We start from the raw sequence: 17,481 nt of genomic DNA on the forward strand, positions 1-17,481 counted from the left end.
AAAATAAATGCTAGTTAGAATTGCCTTAATCTACTTGCATAATTCAGACACAAGGAATGAAGTAGAATTATAGATGAGCTAATTAGAAAGTTACAAAAAAAACACAAAACTTCTGCTGGACTAGAAAAGTCCTATACTAATTACTATGAACAGCCATAGCAAAGGGTGTGATCTGGAAAAGAATAACAGTAAAGAACTAGTCTAACTTGGGTGTGGTAATAAAAAAGTGACCATGCACATTCTGAATGAATTTGTCAAAAACATAAATATGATGATCTAATAGTCAGACTTTGATTTATTGGGGTACTGTTGGCAAGACTGAAGGTGGTAAATAATAGGTTGGTTAGGCAGCCAACAGCATCTGCTCCACAACGACAAAAGTTGTCGGTAAGTGTAGAGAAATCTGACTTCCAGCTAGATCACAGCATTTCAGACTGTTAGGAAGTTGTTTTTTAAGAAAACATTTTGAACCTGTGTAGAGTTGCAATTTGTGTTGTCCTAGTTCCACACCCTGGTAACGTGAAAGATTTTGACAACTATTCCATGTGGAGTATTTTAAAAGCAGGGCTGACCCCAAACTGTAGGCTTTGTAAAGGCAAGAATCTAACTTCACCTCCTGGTCAGTCCTTGTGAGAAATCAGAAATCAGCTGGAAGCTGCTACAGAAAAATAAGAGTTATCTCTAAACATTCATGCCAGACAACCTACACGAGGGCTATTTTTCATTAATTGAGTCAGAAGTTTTGTCTAGACCCACAAAAGTGAAATGGAAGTGTGTTTGTAGAGTCTTTGTTGAAGCTAAATAATAGAATCGTTTATTGATCAGTTATTAATTGTAATTCTTAAAAAAGTTTTTTAGGATGGGTCATTGAATTGGATATTTCCCATTCTTAGTTTTAATAGGTGTTTGCTGGGTAATTTAGAGACTACATCTAAGAGGCTTGTTTAATTACCCAAGTCCTATTTATTGTTCCTGTGAATCAACTGAAGGCAATGTTTATCAGTAGGAAAATAAATAACATTGCGGACACCATCTCCTCCCTGGTGACATGATTAATTTCAGAGATGCACTAAGACCTTTTGTGTCTTGTTATCCAGAGTTTCTTCATATTTGTTGTTAGAACTGAGGCCCAAAATCAAAGAGGGAAGAGAGAGAGGAACCTATATTCCTTGAATTCTCCCAACGGCTTTACCTACTTTTTCTCCTTAATTTACTCCTTACAACAACCGTACAAATCAGTACCCCATGTTATAAATGGAAGCCCTGAAGAGCAGAAAGGTTAAGTGACTTGCTAAATTTTTACCATTAGTAAGTGGTGGAGACAGTCATTCTGAGTCTAATATCCCTGGAGCCCCCTAAATCATAATGGGATGATTAAATGGATCTGCTGTATTTGTACATTTATTTTAGAACATGGAATATTCAAACACAAGACAGTTATCTGTTGCTGAATAATATTTTATTGGCTTAATAGTTTGGGCCTGCCCTTAGCATTAATAAGCTTCAGCACTAGTCACGAGATTTTCATTCACTGGTGGGGAAACTTTCTTGTTTTAAAAAATGCAGTTAGAGAAAGGACATCTACTTCTTGGGGGCAGTGACAGCAGGCTTCTCTTCGCGGGTGATGGGAATGGTACGCTCAGGGCCAGAGGCCTGTTTCCTTGGTCCATTCACAGTGAGGACCCCATCAGATGACAGGGAGGAAGTAATGGCAAGAGGGTCCACATCAGCTGGGATTCGGTATTTCCTGTGGAACTCCCGGGAGATGAAACCATGTTCATCCTAATCCAAGAGAATGAGGAAAGAGGTAGAAAGATAAGAACAGGAAATAGCACTACTTGCCTAGAACCAAGACATCCTCTTTTCCCTTAGGTGTCACCAAATGTCATGGCAACATGAGAGAAAGCTATATAGCTGTTCTGTTTGGGGCTAAGATGAAGTTGCCTAGGTAGTCACTCCTACCAATGAGAATTTTGAAAGTCTGAAACAGCCAAAACTTCCTGAGGCATGGAGATATTTAAGGGTATTTCCCAAAGGTTTAGATCAATGTTTGTTGGGCCTACAGGATTTGGAATATCATCTGGCATTGAAAATCTGAGTCCCTGAGGAAACCCAGAAAATATCCTGACTCTTCAGGAATGTCCCAGAATGTTCCAGACCAATAGGACTGCTGCTAAAAAATAAAAAAAAAAAAAAAGGACTCCATCTAGAGAGACTATGACCCAAACTTAAATCATATGAGCAAAACGTGAACAGCCTGAGGACCCCAAACTGTACTGTTTGATGCACAGAGTTATCACTGATTGGTAAGAAGCAAACTCATTAAAAAACCCTTCCAGAAAGCAATGAGAAGGTTTTCCATTCTTCAGAATTCTGCTAAAGAGTAGTTGACCCCTACCCTTATGCCTGCTCAATCTCAAGCATTTATCCAGACAGGCTCTCAATTAACTGATTTCCACATGAGCTCCAGAGTATTAGAAGCTGAGTACAGTTTGAAAATTTAGGCAAACCAAGTAGTTCAGCCTTAAGATGAGCTAAAGAGAAGAGGATTCCTGAACATCTAAAAGAAAAGTCCCAAGTTCAAGGGCCTTCAGGGTGCAAATCAGTGGTCCTCAACCTAGACTGTACGTTAGAATTACCTAGAGAGATTTTTTTTTCCCTTTTTCTCCCCAAAGCCCCCCAGTACCTAGTTGAATATTTCTTTTAGTTGTGGGTCCTTCTAGTTGTGGCATGTGGGATGCCGCCTCAGCATGGCTTGATGAGCAGCGCCACGTCCGCGCCCAGGATCTGAACCCATGAAACCCTGGGCCGCTGCAGCAGAGCGTGCGAACCCAACTACTCAGCCACGGGGCCGGTCCCTAGAGAGATTTTTAAAACGCTGATGCCTGAGTGCCACTCCAAAAAATTCTCATTTAATTGGTCTGGAATATGCCTGAGCATTGGGATTTTTTTTTTTTTTAATTCCCCTCCTGATTCTAATGCAGCCAAGTTGAGAACTACTGGCTTAAATGGGAAGTGAACACCCCATCTATCCCATCTAAGGCAATCAAATCAAAATAAACAAACAACAAAGATCTCTTCTCTGGCCAAAACAACAACAATAGTTCTATCTCTATTCCAGACCCTTTTGGCTTAGTACTGGCATGCTACCAGCCTCAGAGGCTGATGGCAGTGTCTGGCATGCAGTATGCACTGAATGAATGAGCAGAAGAGAAAACAAGATACACACCTGGCGCTCTTCATGTTTGCCGTGCACCTCAATCACATCTCCCAGCACCTTGACCTTGAGTTCCTCTGGGGAGAAGTGCTTCACATCCAGGTTGACAGAGAATCTGTCCTTCTCCAGACGCATCTAGAAATAGCAAAGCAGAGAAGAGGGGGTAGGAGAAAAGATGGGAGAAATGTGGATTACACTATTGCAGTCTCGTCGGTCTGCAAACTTGCTTTCTGTCCAGGAAGTTTATCCTCCTCTTTTTGGCTAAAAATCCCTTTTTTAATAAACATGGCTCTCTGGTTCAAGGCAGCCACCACAGTGGTACCCAAGGCCCAAACTTTATTTACAGGGACAGGGAAGATGACAGGCCACCCAGGGGACCAATCACAAGGATGAGTCTGGGCATGGCTTCGGCTGCCTCTCTAATCCCAATGCCTGGCCTTGTCATTTGTCTGTAAGACAAAGCCCCCTTCTTCTTGCTCAGGTCTCTGCCAAGTTTCCCACCCACTCAGTCTGGAATGTTCTGCTGGCCCTGATTTGTCCTTCCAAAGCCCTTGCCTATTTAGCTCCTGTTTACTCACACTGGAATATTTTTAAACCAGAGTGTTATCTGTGACAGCTTCTGTCAACCTTATCTGCTCACGCCATTCTCCCACCCTCTTAGGACAAGTGGGGGTCCCAAGACTAGACCTACATTCTTTCCTCATTAGTCTTGGACCCAGGCCAGTGCCCTGTTAGCCCTGAGAAACCCGGAAAATCACAGAAGAGGGAATAGAAAGGAAGAAAATAGTTGGTTGCTGTCTCCAGCTCCAGGCAGAGGGATGAAAAGCTCAGGATGAGGTAAGACTCTCTGGCTCTGAAACTTCAGCTGATAAAATTTGTCAGGTGTATGAGGTATTAGAAGAGTTGAGAAAAGGAGTCTGAAGACAGCTCTCTCCCTGGGATCATTATGAACCAAACCAGAAAGAAGCATCCCACTTAGACGTTAGGAAATGGAGGATGATCTTCATAGTGCATGGAAAAAATGTAAGAAATAGGATATAGAGGAACATCAAATACAAACAGGTGACTGGAGGAGGGAGGCACTAGTAACCTTATCTTTCTTCACTGCTGGATGCACAAGTACCTAAGACACTTAGACATTGCCAGATTTAGGCAGGGAGGAAAAGAAGAGCAGATGGAGTTGTTTCCAGGAGGTTCCAGGAAGAACTCCCCTGTCCTGGCAGAGGGGAGACTTACCTCTGAGAGCCCAGTGTCAATCCAGCTGGGTGCCCGCAGGAATGAGGGCGGCCGAAGGTAGAAGGGACTCAGGGAAGTAGAGGTTGGGAAGAGATCAGACTCCAACAGGTGTTCTCCGAAGAACTGGTCAAAGAGGCGGCTGGGGGAGTGGAAAGGAAAGAAGGGGCGGCGGATCCACGGGTGGTGGATGGCGATGTCCATGGTGGCCTGGTGAATGTGGGGGGTCAGCTGGCTGGTCAGCTCCTTCAGCTGCAGCTACAGCCAGCCCCTTATATATGCAGTCTTGTGAAGCTTCTGGAATGGTGATGTCAGGGGTTTTATTATCCCAGCTCACCGCCCGTTCATGGGGACTTGTGATCGGGGATTTGGCAGTGTGACACATACCCAGGACTCACTGAGCTAAGAAAAGAGAAACACAAACACATCTGAGCTGGCGAGTGACTTGTCCTGGTCTTGTTTCACTAACTTTCCGTCCACACCCAATGGCCCCTCCTCCCCCCTTCTCTGGAGTTGGGACAGAGTCAGGAATCCTAAGCAGGCAGCAGTGTGCCCCTCCTCCTCTTCTCCAGCCTAGCATGCCAGAGGAATCGAGCCAGCAACTATCTTGGGCCTGGGCAGGAACTGGAATCTTCCTAGGCAGGGCCCCAGGGACATTAACTCTTTGTTGGTTCCTGGAGGAGAGCAGTGATTGTCAACATGTCAGTGCCAGGCGTCTGTGTGGTGCCCTGGGTTGACCTGGGTTCAGGAGAGGACCCTGACATTAACTTGGGCAGAAAGACCCCTCATCCTACCAGCAAAAAGGATAGAAGGGTTTCTTATATCTTTCACCTTACATGGCTAAAGAACATTAAATCCAGGAGAGCTTTATGAAATAGGATGCAGGGTGCCTGCAACTGAAGAGGAGAAAAAGGTGGTGTGGAAAATGTGCAAACTGTTTGTGAGGGGTTCAGGTACTCTTCTCTGGGGCCTCTGGCATCAGCCTCCCGGCTGCAGCTCGCTCCCCAGCCAGGACCCCCAGCTGTCCTCTCAGGCCCCCTGCGACAGCTGAAGGGGGGGAGGGGACGGGGGTCCAGGCGGCGCTGGTCACACTCGTCGCTGGCACTCAGGGCCCCGGCTCCCGCCCCTCCTCCTGAGGCTCGGCACTATTTTGGGTGGTGTAGACCCCGCCCCCACCTCCAAGTGAGCCCTGTCTCTCCAGGCAGCTGGAGGGGTCCCGCTGCGTCGCTGGGGCTGCACCTCGGTCTAGGACCGCCGACGAGTCTGCAGCCATGTCGGGCCGCTCAGTGCCACATGCCCACCCGGCCACCGCCGAGTACGAATTTGCCAACCCGAGCCGCCTGGGTGAGCAGCGCTTCGGAGAAGGTATGGCACAGACACCACTCTCTTGCCTCCCACCCCCACCTCCTGAAATTCTGGGCTGACCTCCCAATGGTACTGGCCTCCACCCCACTCCGGGCTTAACTGAACTCCTGGGGCAAGCCATCTCCCGCACCAGACTCCCCCTGCCCCCCTCCAGGCAGGGCTGTCTCCCTTTCCTAGTGACCTCAGTGCAGACTTGGAGCCCGCAAAGCTCTGATACCTGCCTCCTGCCACCCCCAGTGTGCTTTGTTCCTCTTGTCCACCCAGTGGTGGTTTGGTTTGCCCTTCTCTACCCCCATCTCAGTTCCGTTCTCAATCGCCTCTCCCCAGCTGCCTCCTAGCCCCTATGTTCCTCTCCTTCCCTTCCCTGCTTCTCCTGATCCCCCTCCTGCTGTCCCCAATCCTCATCTCCTGATCTCCTCTCATTTCACCCCTGTTCCCACCTCATGCTCCCTCATCCTGCCTCTTGTCTTCTCTCTCTCTGCCCCTCAGGCCTCCTGCCAGAAGAAATCCTGACCCCCACCCTCTACCATGGCTACTATGTCCGACCTCGGGCTGCCCAAGCTGGGGAGGGCAGCAGGGCAGGGGCTTCTGAGCTCAGGCTCAGTGAGGGCAAGTTCCAGGCATTTCTGGATGTGAGCCACTTTACCCCAGATGAGGTGACTGTGAGGACTGTGGACAACCTGCTGGAGGTGTCTGCCCGGCACCCCCAGCGCCTGGACCGCCACGGCTTCGTGTCCCGAGAGTTCTGCCGCACCTATGTCCTGCCTGCTGATGTCGACCCCTGGCGGGTCCGCGCTGCTCTCTCGCATGATGGCATCCTTAACCTGGAGGCACCTCGGGGTGGCCGACATTTGGACACAGAGGTCAATGAGGTCTACATCTCCCTGCTCCCTGCGCCTCCTGATCCAGAGGAAGAGGAAGAGGGAGCCACAGTTGAGCCCTGAGTGCCACAGACCTAGCACCCAGCGAACCCCTTTCTACCTCCTGCGGTGATACGAGCAGCTGCCCACCACCCCAGAGGTAGCAGCATCCTTGGGGGAAGGGAAGAGTGCATGGTCCACAATGTGTGGTTTGGTCCCTTGGGACGTGTCATAGCCTTTGGTTTAGTTCTGGGTGGAGCTGAATAAACCCAAATCTCAGGGCCTTGTTTGTGCTGCTCCCTATTCTGCGGCCTGGAGGATGGGATGGGCAGGGAGGGAGGAGGTCAATAGCCAGCTAGACAAAAAGCTTCTCAGTTAGATGTGCCCAACGTCACAGCGCCCTGAGCTCACACTTGCATGCTGAGGTCACACCCGGAAGCTGACACTGGCTCCACATCAAATTCCTAGCCATTTCTCACAATGCAACAAAAGAGAGAGTGATCCTGGGAGGGAAAAGGGATATGCCATCCAAACAGCCCAGAGGGCACTGTCTGAGCTGGTGATTAGAGACACAAAAACAAGGGTCTCCAGACTGTCTGGCCTGTTTTGGGTAGGGGTTGGGAAAATAGGTTTTGGCTGGAGAGAGTTGCCTAAAGCCCTGTTTTCCCATACTCAGGTCTGTCTGCTGAAAATGTTCTCTGATTCTGAGGGACCAAGTATGCATACACAGGGGCACAAACACAGAAACCTCTGCCATTGTCACCAAACCCCAAAGTCTCCCCACCCTCTGCACATGGGAGGCCCATAAAAGAAAGTATTTGTCTCTAATCTTGGAACATCCCAAAGAGAGGAGTCACTGCATCACCTCACCCAATCAGAGACTAAATGCAGGGATCTAGGGCTATTGGTGTGGTGGCAATGGCCAGGGAAACTTCCCTTGGAAGTAGTCTTAATACTAGTGGTATGGTGTGTTCAGGAAAGTCTGGGGGTTTGACCTCTCAGTTACTCTCTGTAATCAAGAGAGCATGTGTGTGTATGATTTGCGGAGTGTCCAGAAGATCTCCCTGCTCCAAAATATATCTTTTATCAGGCTGTGGTGGGCACATGAAATTCTTCCACTAAAGTGGTTAATTCTTAATTTTGTTGGGTTACAGACTCATTTGAAAATCTGACAGAAGCTATAGATTCTCTTACCAAAAAAGGGCACATGCTCCCAAATTTAGCATACAATTTGAATAGGTTCAACAGCTCTTGAGATCCATGCATATGCCCCTCTTAGGGATCTGCAGACCCCTAGGATAAGAAGCCTCACTTGAAGAATTCAATTTTTGGTTGAAGGATTGCCATCAATTAAAAATGAAGGCATGCCTCAGAGAAGTAACTACTGATATATTCATTTGTTCATTCATTCAATAAATATTTATCAAACCCCAAGTGATACACTATGGAGGATACACATTGTAAATATAAATTATAAAAACTATGGTCTTCTATTGTCTACTCTCAGGAATCTTAATACCTAGTTGAGAAGAAAAAGAATAAAGAAAGGATCCTACTCAGACTTCAACCAGAACAGCTTCACATTGATCTGTCTTGTAACTGGGATTTACACATAAGCTTTAAAAGGTTCCTTAGCTAGAAAAAAATTTGAGACCTCTGATTTAGTCCAAATCCCTATCCCAATTAAATTCTCTTAAGATTATTAATCAACTTCTTTTGGGACATTTTGAGCGACAGAGAACTTAGAACTTCATAAGGTAGCCCAATTGATTTTCTTTTTGGACATATCTGTTACAAATTCTTCCTTCTATTGAACCAAAATCTGCATTTCAGTAACTTCTGCCCATTGGTTCTGGTTATGTTCAGAAAGTAAATACAATCCTTCTTTCACTTGAGAGTCCTTCAGATATTTAAAGATAACCATTGTGTCCTCCTAAGGCTTCCCTTTCCCAACTAAACATGCCCAGTCCTTTTAACCATATCATATAGGACTTTCTATGCCACTTATTACCCAGACAACTTTCTCTTGAACACACTGGCTTTTGACAACATAACTTGAAACTCAACACGTCAACCTAAAATTATTATTCGGGTCATGGACTGACTGGTACAGACTTCAATAGAATAATCAATACTCACGTTTATCACTCTAGACTTCTATTGATATTACTTTAGGTGTATTGGGTTTTCTGGCTACTAGAACACTGTTGGTTCCTTTGGAGTTTCTGGTCATATAAAATCTCTTAAATGTTTTCCTCTAAATTAGAGAAAGTGGCTGGAAAGGGACCAGATTGTGGAGGGCTTTGAGTGCCAGGCTAAGAAGTTTGGGTAACAGCATGAAAAGAATATAGTTAATGGTAGAGGGTGGAATGGATTGCTGGGGAGAGGCATGGCTATGAAATAAGATGCTAGTGCAATGATTCAGCACAAGATAATAATACAGTAAGATGCTTTACCACATTAGCTGATGACAATTAGCTGAGAATAAGAAGTAATAATAACAATAGCTAGGGCTTATTGTAAGCTTCCCGTGTGCCAGACCCTGGACTAGAACTTTATACACATTATCTCATTTAGTCTTAACCACAAACCTTTAAGGCTGTCCTTCTTAATATTGCCATTTTTCATAAGGAAAGAAGATGAGGAGGACTCAAGAGTCCATGATACTCTCTGTGGAGTGCAGGGCTGAGTGCTAGGTCCTGACTATCCATAAGAGGCACACAAATAACTGGGCATCTGTGCAAGACACTACAGATGGGGTGGGAGAACTGAAGACAAACCTTACAGGTTTCATAAATTCTCCTGCAGCCCATATTTTCTACAGAGGAATTTACTCAACTGCATCCTAGCTGCTGTTGAGTGTGGAATGAGTCTTACTTTGGGTCATTGGAAGGAGAAGCTGAGTTGTCTAAGTGGAGATTCTGTAGTTCAGTACTGGGGATGGGGAAGTGAGTTTTTAAGAACTGCTGAGGGGCCGGCCCCATGGCCAAGTGGTTAAGTTTGTGTGCTCTGCTTAGGTGGCCCAGGGTTTCGCCTGTTTGCATCCTGGGTGCGCACATGGCACTGCTCATCAGGCCATGCTGAGGCAGTAACCCACAAGCTGCAACTAAAAGGACCCACAATTAAAAATATACAACTATGTACCAGGGGGCTTTGGGGAGAAAAAGAAAAAATAAAATCTTTGGAAAAAAAAAAAAGAAGAAGTGCTGAGGCCATTCCAATCATAGAATCATATGATTTTTGACCAGAACAGAGATTAGGTAATGAGTTCGGTCCTCCATTTTACAATCCTAGAAAAAAGTAATTTGCTCACATTAATTCCAATAGCAAAGGAGAATGTAAAAGGAATCCATATCCCTAAATTTAAGTTTCCAAGTGACTCCAGTATTCAAACCCAGATTCTGACAGGGATAATGAGAAACTGCTACTGATTACCTTGAAAGTGAAACTCAATTAAACCTGAGTAGTTCTGGGGAAACCTAAGGTAAGACTCTTTACTCCATTATAGAGACTGTATTTCAGTGACAGTGTGAGTAGTAAAGAAACATTTCCTAAGGAAACCCAGAGCCCTTTTCTATCTCAGGTTTCTTTTCACTGAAGCTTGAAGCTCAAAGTTCACGGCTTCATCAAAACAGTTCCAAATCCCAAAGGTGAGATAGGTCTCACCTGGAGCCTGGCTGTGTGACTCTGTCCTTTGGCTGGGAGGAGTCACCTGGGAATCCTTCCAGCAGGTGGCTTCCGAAGTCCAACCTGCTAGGCTGAAATCTGACACTGACAGAGAGTCCCTGGGAGCTGCTGCTGAAAGCTAAACCGCGAACCAGGAAATGCACAAGCCTCTTTACGTACAAAAACAGCTGGGCTCCCTCGGAGACAGAGCACCATGGGAAACCGGCTCTGCTGTGGGGGAAGCTGGTGAGTAGGGGGAAAGGGTGGAGGGTAACCTCTGTAGGTGGACGTGGAGGCCCCGAACATAAGACAGAGCCTGCAGATAGTTCTCTGCCAACCTCCCACTGCCACCTTCCTCTGCCTGGCACCTCCGGGTGCCAACACCAGAGCAGCACCTCCTTCTGTGCTCTGACCTTTCAGAAGACCTCAGAAAACACAGCCAAGCCAGCTGTAGAATGGCCAGAGCAGGGCTGGAATGGTGAATTGGCACTGTTTCTCTTTGTCCTCCTCTTCCTCTCCTTTTTCGTCTCTGCCTTCCTTTCTCCAGATAATGATAATAATTGTACATTTGAGAGCTTACTATGTGTCAGGCACTTTATAAACAATTTCATTTAATTGTCCCAACAATTCTTTGAGGGAGGAGGCCTCACTCCCATTTTACTGCCAAGAAGCTGAGGCTCAGAGAAGTTAACTAACTTGTCCGAGTTAACATGGCTAGTAAGCAAATAAACCCAGATTCGAAACCAGGCCTGTCTGACTTCCAATCCCATATTTTAAATCACTACATAATACTGCCTCCCAAATCAAGCAAATCGACTTTGGAGAAATGTTTATTTAAAAGGGCAGAAGAGGGGAGGAGGCTCTCCATGGAACATGTGACTATGACTTTCATGCTTATTTGCTCTTTGACCTTAGGCAAATCCTGTAACTTCTCTTTTTCCTCATATATAAGATGTAGATAACATGACCTATGTTGTTTAGATCACAAGTTTGAAGAGCAGAGAATATGTGAAAGCCTCACAATAAATTATTTGTAGTGTCTTTATTATTCTTTCCCAGAGTTGTCATCACTATAAAATCCTGGACCTGGTTATATCCTGTCCATTGTGATACCATTCCCCACCTGGGTCAGACTTGAAGATGTCTTGTTTATGAATAAAGCATTATTGTATTTAGAGAGATAGGTGAGGTACATTGAAAAGCACATACGATTTGGAGTCAGTACATTGGATTCAAGTAGTGTTCCTACTTCTCATTCATTTATCCATTAACTTATTAAACAAATATTTTATTGAACATCTATATGTACCTGGCATAGTGATAGATGCAGAAGACATAGTAATAACAGGAAATTTGGTCCCTGCCTTCTTGAGTAAGGTACCAAAGTTCTAGGGCCTTAGTTGACCCATCTGTAAAATGGGAACAATAATATGCCTTCCCTGGAATGTTGTTAGGATTGAACAAACAAATAAGGCACTTTTTAAACTCTGAGATGTCCTGCAACCGTAGGACATCTAGAAACATATAAAAGCTTCTAGGGAAGGAGGTGAAACAGCTTCTTTCACTCCCTTTCTTCCCAAGTTTTCGTATTCCTCATTTTTGGTTACTTCTTCCTCTGATGCTGGTAGTCCCAGTAGTCAGCTTATGCTGATGCTCATTAAATGCCACGCACCTAGCTGAGTATTTTACATTTATTATCTTATTTAATTTTTACAATAATCCCATGAGGTTTAGGTTCTATTATTATCCTCATTTTATTAATAAGAAAATAGAAGCCTAATGAAGTTAAAAACTTGCTGAAGTTCACACAGGTGGTCTGATACCATCAGTCTGACTCTAGAGCCTGGCTAGAAACGCTACAGCAGATATCCTAACCAAAATATATTTTTTCTCTTACAATATTAGTAGGAATGGATAAATATCATTCTCCTCCATTTCTTATTATCTCAATAAACTTCCAGAGACTTAAAGATACTATGACAATTGAAGTGAGTTTTATTTTAAAATATTATTTGGGGGTTTTTTTCTGATTACAAAAATAATACACATTTACTGTAGAAAATTCAGAAAATACCAAACAGTAGGAAATAAGAAGCAACCCTAAATATAAGCACTCAGAATGACAGGAGCATTTTAGTATATTTGCATATAATCCTTTTTAAATGCCTATGTGTATAGTTTTCTTCCCCAAACATATCTTATTATCTTTTTATTAACTTAATAAAGAGTAAAATTTTCCATGCTATTAGATGTTCTTCCAACATCTTTCTTAAATGGATGTATAATGTTCCACTGATTGGCAGTGCCATTTATTTAGTCAATTCCCCATGTTGAACATTTAAGATATTTCTTATTTTTTGCAATTATAAATAATGCTACAATGAGCATCCTGTCTGATTATTTCTTGGGATATGGATCCATATTCTTAGGATATGGAATTGCTACATCAGAGGGTACACACATTTATGGTTAAGGCTTCTTATACTTATTGCCAGTTGCATTCTAGAAAGATTGCACCAATTTTTATTTTTGCTACCAATAGAAGACAGTGCCCATTTAGTTTCCTTAACTCTGAGCTAAAAATAAAATCCTATCACCTATGAGTCTAACTGAATATTCTGTTTGGGTTGTGTCCAGGCATTGTGCAATATCCAATTTGGGAAAAGGCTCTATTCATTAAAATTGGGTCCCCCAAATCTATGTTATTTTAGAATTAATATTCTCTTTATCCATTTAAGTAGAAGTAGGAAGACAGTAGTGACAAGGGGCAAGGAGTTAGAGGCTAGGATAAGGCTATGACTAGGCAGTGGTAAGAGAAAGGAGCTGAAGTGGCAGATGAGGAAGTAGAAAAACCCAGAAGTGGCTTCAAAGCTTTTCTTCTGAACTGTTGGTAGAGTTCAGATGGAGATTCTAACTGCTTGCAAGTTAGTGTCGACACAAATTCCATAAGCAATCTATAAATAAAAATTTGGGTGAGTTTATTATGAGCCAGATCTGAGGACTAGCCCCGGGGCCTTCCTTCCCCAAGGAAGGAAGGGCACCAAAGAAGTGGGGTGTACAGAGTGGTTATATACCGTCTTGGAAGAAAGAGCATACATCACATATGATAGGAATGTCCCTTTTCAACAGTCATGAGATTGCCTAGCCCTAGCAGTGAGATTGCCTAGCCCTAGCCGTGAGATTGCCTAGCCCTAGCCGGCACAGCACAGCTATTCACACAGTAGGTAGTAGGTCTGCTGTCTCGAGCTGGGTGGTCACAGGGTGGGCACAGCAATCAATTCCTAGCCTAGGGAGAGATGCTTATCCTTAAGGAAATGCCCATGTAGGGGAAGTTGCATCTTTATCTTAAGGGCATTTGTTTTTGTCTTTGGGATATAGCAAATGCTTAAAGCAGATATACAATGCATGCTCAATGGCCACGTCAGGTCCTTTTGGAAAAACAAGGTCAGGCCGAATTAGTTTTACACCAAATGGCTTCCTCATATACTCCAATATATCCTATTGCTTGTCATTTGTGTATCATCAGCAAGCTGCATTAAAACCAAAAATCAAACCAAAACACAAACCTCTGCCAGATTTTTTCACACTAGTAAAATGAACATGATTTAGAAGTTTCCCTCTCTCTGTTTCTTTTTAATTAGCAAAAGAAGGAAACTTCCTTGGGGAGACAGAAGTCAGACAAATAGGGTTGGCTCTCGTGAGAATCTGAAATGTACCAGCAAGAAAAAGCATCCGGAGTAAGCTCCAAACTATTCAGCCTATTTCCTCAGACAAGTGTTGTTTCTCTGGCCATCAAACAGTTGACAATCACATAGACACACTGGCTCCATCAGGGACCCCAGGGGCTCAGAAATGAATATAACAGGTCTGTCCCGCAGCACAGGCGGCGTAGCTGAGTCACTCACTAAATTCAGAGCTCCTTGTGCTGTGGATGTTAAAGGTCAAACATCTCTCACTTTCTGTTAATTAAAACCAAGGACAGGGAAGCACGGAGGGAGGTCATCTGTTAGAAAGGGCTTTGAGGGGTCCTCACTTGTTAGTCCTAGTTGTGGCAGCTTCTGTGACTCCCAGAATGAGAACCCTGGGTTGGCAGAGATCCTGAACAAAAAGCACTGAAGAAGAAGTAAGAGGGTCTCCAAATCCAGGAATATCCCATCATTTGGCAGGTTTCCCTTACCCTCTGCTGGGATTAGCCTGTTAGACAATCCCAGAATAGCCCTCAACCAAGCTCATGCCTGGCATGTAGCGCCTGCTTGCCTGAGGCTGTATTTTGGGTTTGGTTATGTCAGTTGTACCACTCCACCTTCCAGAACTATCCCTTTGTAAGAGGTGTGGTACCCTTGGTAAATGCTTTGGGACTGACTTAGGGTGAATCTTTGTTAGAGGGAGGTGAGGGAAGGTCAATCCCAGAATGTTCAGGAGACCACGGAGCAAATGATGGAGGGAAGATAGCAGCCAGGGCTCTTACACATGATGATCTGTTTTTTCTTTCACAGGAGCTGCCCATCAGCTTTCCAGAGGCAAAAAAACCCAGGTAACTGGTGGGGGGTGGGAGGGGAGTTGGGGAGGCAAATTAGAGAAAAGATACAGAACCAGTGTCTTTGGAAAGGGCATAAGGGTGGAAAACAGGAGTAGCCTTGGAAGGGATAAAGAGAGAGAGTTCACCAAAGGGGACCTTTAGGTTACTGGGTTCAAGACCAGCTCTGAAACTCTGGGTCTCATTCTTCCCATTACCTCAGAGTGGCAAGGTTGGTTGCTCATTCTTTCATTCATCTAGCAAAAATTTACTAAGTACTTACATTGTATGTGAGGTACTCTGTACCATCCCAAGGAGGCAGAGGCACAAGAGGAAGGACATGCTGTCTCGGCCCTATAAGAGCTGAAAATCAAGTTTGAGAGATAGATACATGTAAACAAGTCATTGTAATGCCATCTACCAGTGCTAAAATAGATGCATACTCATGCCGTGGGAGAATGGGAGATAACACTAATGTCGAAGGAATAAAGCAAGTTCACAAGGTGGAAGAGGAGCAGAGAGGAGAGGATATTTTAGGCATGAGAATTACCTCATGCAGAAAAAAGAAAGAAAGAAAAGAGAGAGAAGAGACTGACTTGATTGAAAGTGACCAGTTATTTGGTGTGGTTGAGCACTTACCACATTGCACTGTGACAGTCTGTATACTTGTCTCCCCTAGTAGACTGTAAGCTCCCTGAGGCAAGAGGAAACAGCCAGCTCATTCTTCTATCCCCAGAACGTGGCACAGAGCTTGACATATAATGGGCTCTCAAGATGTATTCATTGAGCTATGTTAGGGGCTGGTGAAAAAGGAGGATGGAAAATATTATGGGCAAATTGTGAAAGGGCCAGATCGCATCGCCTGCTAAGGAGTTTGGATGTGGGAATGGTAGAAGTGAAAGAGGCAGGGAGATTACTTAGAAGCCTAATAGAGATGTGAAGTGGGCAGAATGGATTTGTCAGATTTCTTCCTCTCAGGGAGCCAAGCAAGACAAACACTGAAGCAGCAGCAGCAGCAGCAGCAGCAGCAGCAGAATGGTGCAAAGGTAATGACAGCCCTCCATCCCTTCCAGGGGGCTGCTCAGACATGGGATCCCAGAACTCAGCTTTTTCATCCTGGGACAGACACATCTCAGTTATCTGTATAACTTGCTGGTTCTCCCCATCCTCCTCTGTCCCCCAAGGGAGCAAAGCCAAGGGCGGTCAGTGTAGCTGACCCTGCGTTGGAGGCGAGGGGCAAAACCGAGTCAACAATCTCCCTTAATGCTGTCCATTCCTCTCAGGGCCATGACACAACAGGACTTACGTCCAAGCGGGTGTTAGGGCAGCCTGCGTCTCAGGAGAGGAGTCAAAGCCTCAGGTCGGAGGACAGCAGCTTACATTACGCAGACATTCAAGTGTGCAGCCGTACCCAGCCACGCTCTACCCGGGAGGTGAAGCATCTGCAGTTAGAAAACGCTACAGAGTATGCGACTCTTCGCTTCCCCCAGGCCACACCCCGCTATGACAGCAAGAACGGGACCCTAGTGTGAGCCTTGAGGAGGGGGGATCGTTTTCGTCATGTCACCACTACTCCTGTGGGGAGAATCTACTGCTTTGGGAAGTTGGCTGGCAGCCCACAGGATGGCGGCCATGTTTTAAGCTTAAAGAACTCCAGAGCCCCTGAAATTGTGTGTCCCCAGTATCGCTCTCTCCCCTAGGCCTATCTCTTATTTGCCACCGTTAGCTTGGAGTTGTATTTGGGTTAGCTAGGGGTGGAAGGAGTTCCACAAAATGAGGGGGCTAGGTTGAGTGTCCAGGAAAGTAGGTTTTTGACCCCTACTTTTGCTCCGGCTCTCAAAAAATAGTTCAGAAAGAACAGGTTACCTCTTAAGCACTTGAGCTGATTTTGTTCGACTTAATTTAATCCCTTTTACACAACCTAAAACTCCAAAGATGCTCTGGAAAAGCATTCTGTGCTCTTGTACACAGCCTCCAGGGCTGGCGTGGGCAATTTCCTCAGTGGCTGGGTCAGGGGTCCCAGACCTAAATGAAGGAGGGCAGGGGCTGAGGCATGGAGGAAGCGTTCTTCGATCCATCGGTTACAAGGCCTTCAAGTCACCGATACTGACAGCACAGCGTGGGCCGGAAGCTCTCCTTGGCTGGAATGTTGGCTCTCGCAAATGCGGAGCTGCTAGGATCAATAAATAGAGGAAGGAACATGCCTGGTGCGTTTTCTGGGGCGGGGGTCTGCGGGCTCTACGTAAGCACAGCAGATCTTGTTCACCCTAAGGGCGGTCCCGAAGTCCAGCCACTTCGAGCCCTACTCTGCAGGCCTTGGCTGGAGCGGAGGGGCTGTGGTTTGGACAGACAGGAGGCTCCCTCTTATCTGCGGAAAGCAGTTGTCTCTGGCGGGGTCGGGCCAGCAGGAGGCGCGTCTAGACGGGCAGGGGGCGGTGACCAAAGCCGGTAGGAGGCGGGTCTGGACAGACAGGGGACGGGATGGGGCCGGCAGGAGGCGGGGTGGGGACCCGGCCAGCAGGAGGCGGGGCAGGCTCGGGCCAGCGAGAGGCGGGGTCACGACAGGCAGGGGGCGGGTCAAGGCTGCCAGGGGTTGTGGTCTGGGCCATTAGGAGGAGGACAGG

General features: G+C 45.7%; 3 protein-coding genes across 4 annotated transcripts; 2 read left to right on the top strand and 1 right to left on the bottom strand.

Moving 5' to 3' along the window:
- Positions 1–1,442: 1,442 nt before the first annotated feature.
- Positions 1,443–4,814, bottom strand: CRYAB (crystallin alpha B). The gene is made up of 3 exons (XM_046638387.1): positions 4,454–4,814; positions 3,230–3,352; positions 1,443–1,782 (listed from the first exon to the last, which is right to left on the bottom strand). Exons 1-3 carry the CDS (start codon positions 4,652–4,654, stop codon positions 1,582–1,584), a joined length of 525 nt encoding a protein of 174 aa, XP_046494343.1. The 5' UTR covers positions 4,655–4,814; the 3' UTR covers positions 1,443–1,581.
- Positions 3,359–6,959, top strand: HSPB2 (heat shock protein family B (small) member 2). The gene is made up of 3 exons (XM_046638386.1): positions 3,359–4,054; positions 5,652–5,815; positions 6,305–6,959. The coding sequence occupies exons 1-3, from the start codon at positions 4,050–4,052 to the stop codon at positions 6,757–6,759; spliced, it is 624 nt and encodes a 207-aa protein (XP_046494342.1). The 5' UTR covers positions 3,359–4,049; the 3' UTR covers positions 6,760–6,959.
- A 3,439-nt stretch (positions 6,960–10,398) lies between these two features.
- On the top strand, positions 10,399–17,056 carry C14H11orf52 (chromosome 14 C11orf52 homolog). 2 transcript variants are annotated; one of them, XM_046685803.1, is made up of 4 exons: positions 10,399–10,587; positions 14,838–14,875; positions 15,836–15,903; positions 16,141–17,056. In XM_046685803.1, the coding sequence occupies exons 1-4, from the start codon at positions 10,556–10,558 to the stop codon at positions 16,387–16,389; spliced, it is 387 nt and encodes a 128-aa protein (XP_046541759.1). In that variant the 5' UTR covers positions 10,399–10,555; the 3' UTR covers positions 16,390–17,056. The 2 variants fall into 2 exon arrangements, with proteins under 2 accessions (XP_046541759.1, XP_046541758.1); XM_046685802.1 differs by lacking the exon at positions 10,399–10,587 and adding an exon at positions 14,609–14,670.
- The last annotated feature ends 425 nt before the right edge of the window (positions 17,057–17,481 follow it).

This window comes from Equus quagga, chromosome 14 (genome assembly GCF_021613505.1).
Source record: "Equus quagga isolate Etosha38 chromosome 14, UCLA_HA_Equagga_1.0, whole genome shotgun sequence".
NCBI lineage: Eukaryota > Metazoa > Chordata > Mammalia > Perissodactyla > Equidae > Equus > Equus quagga.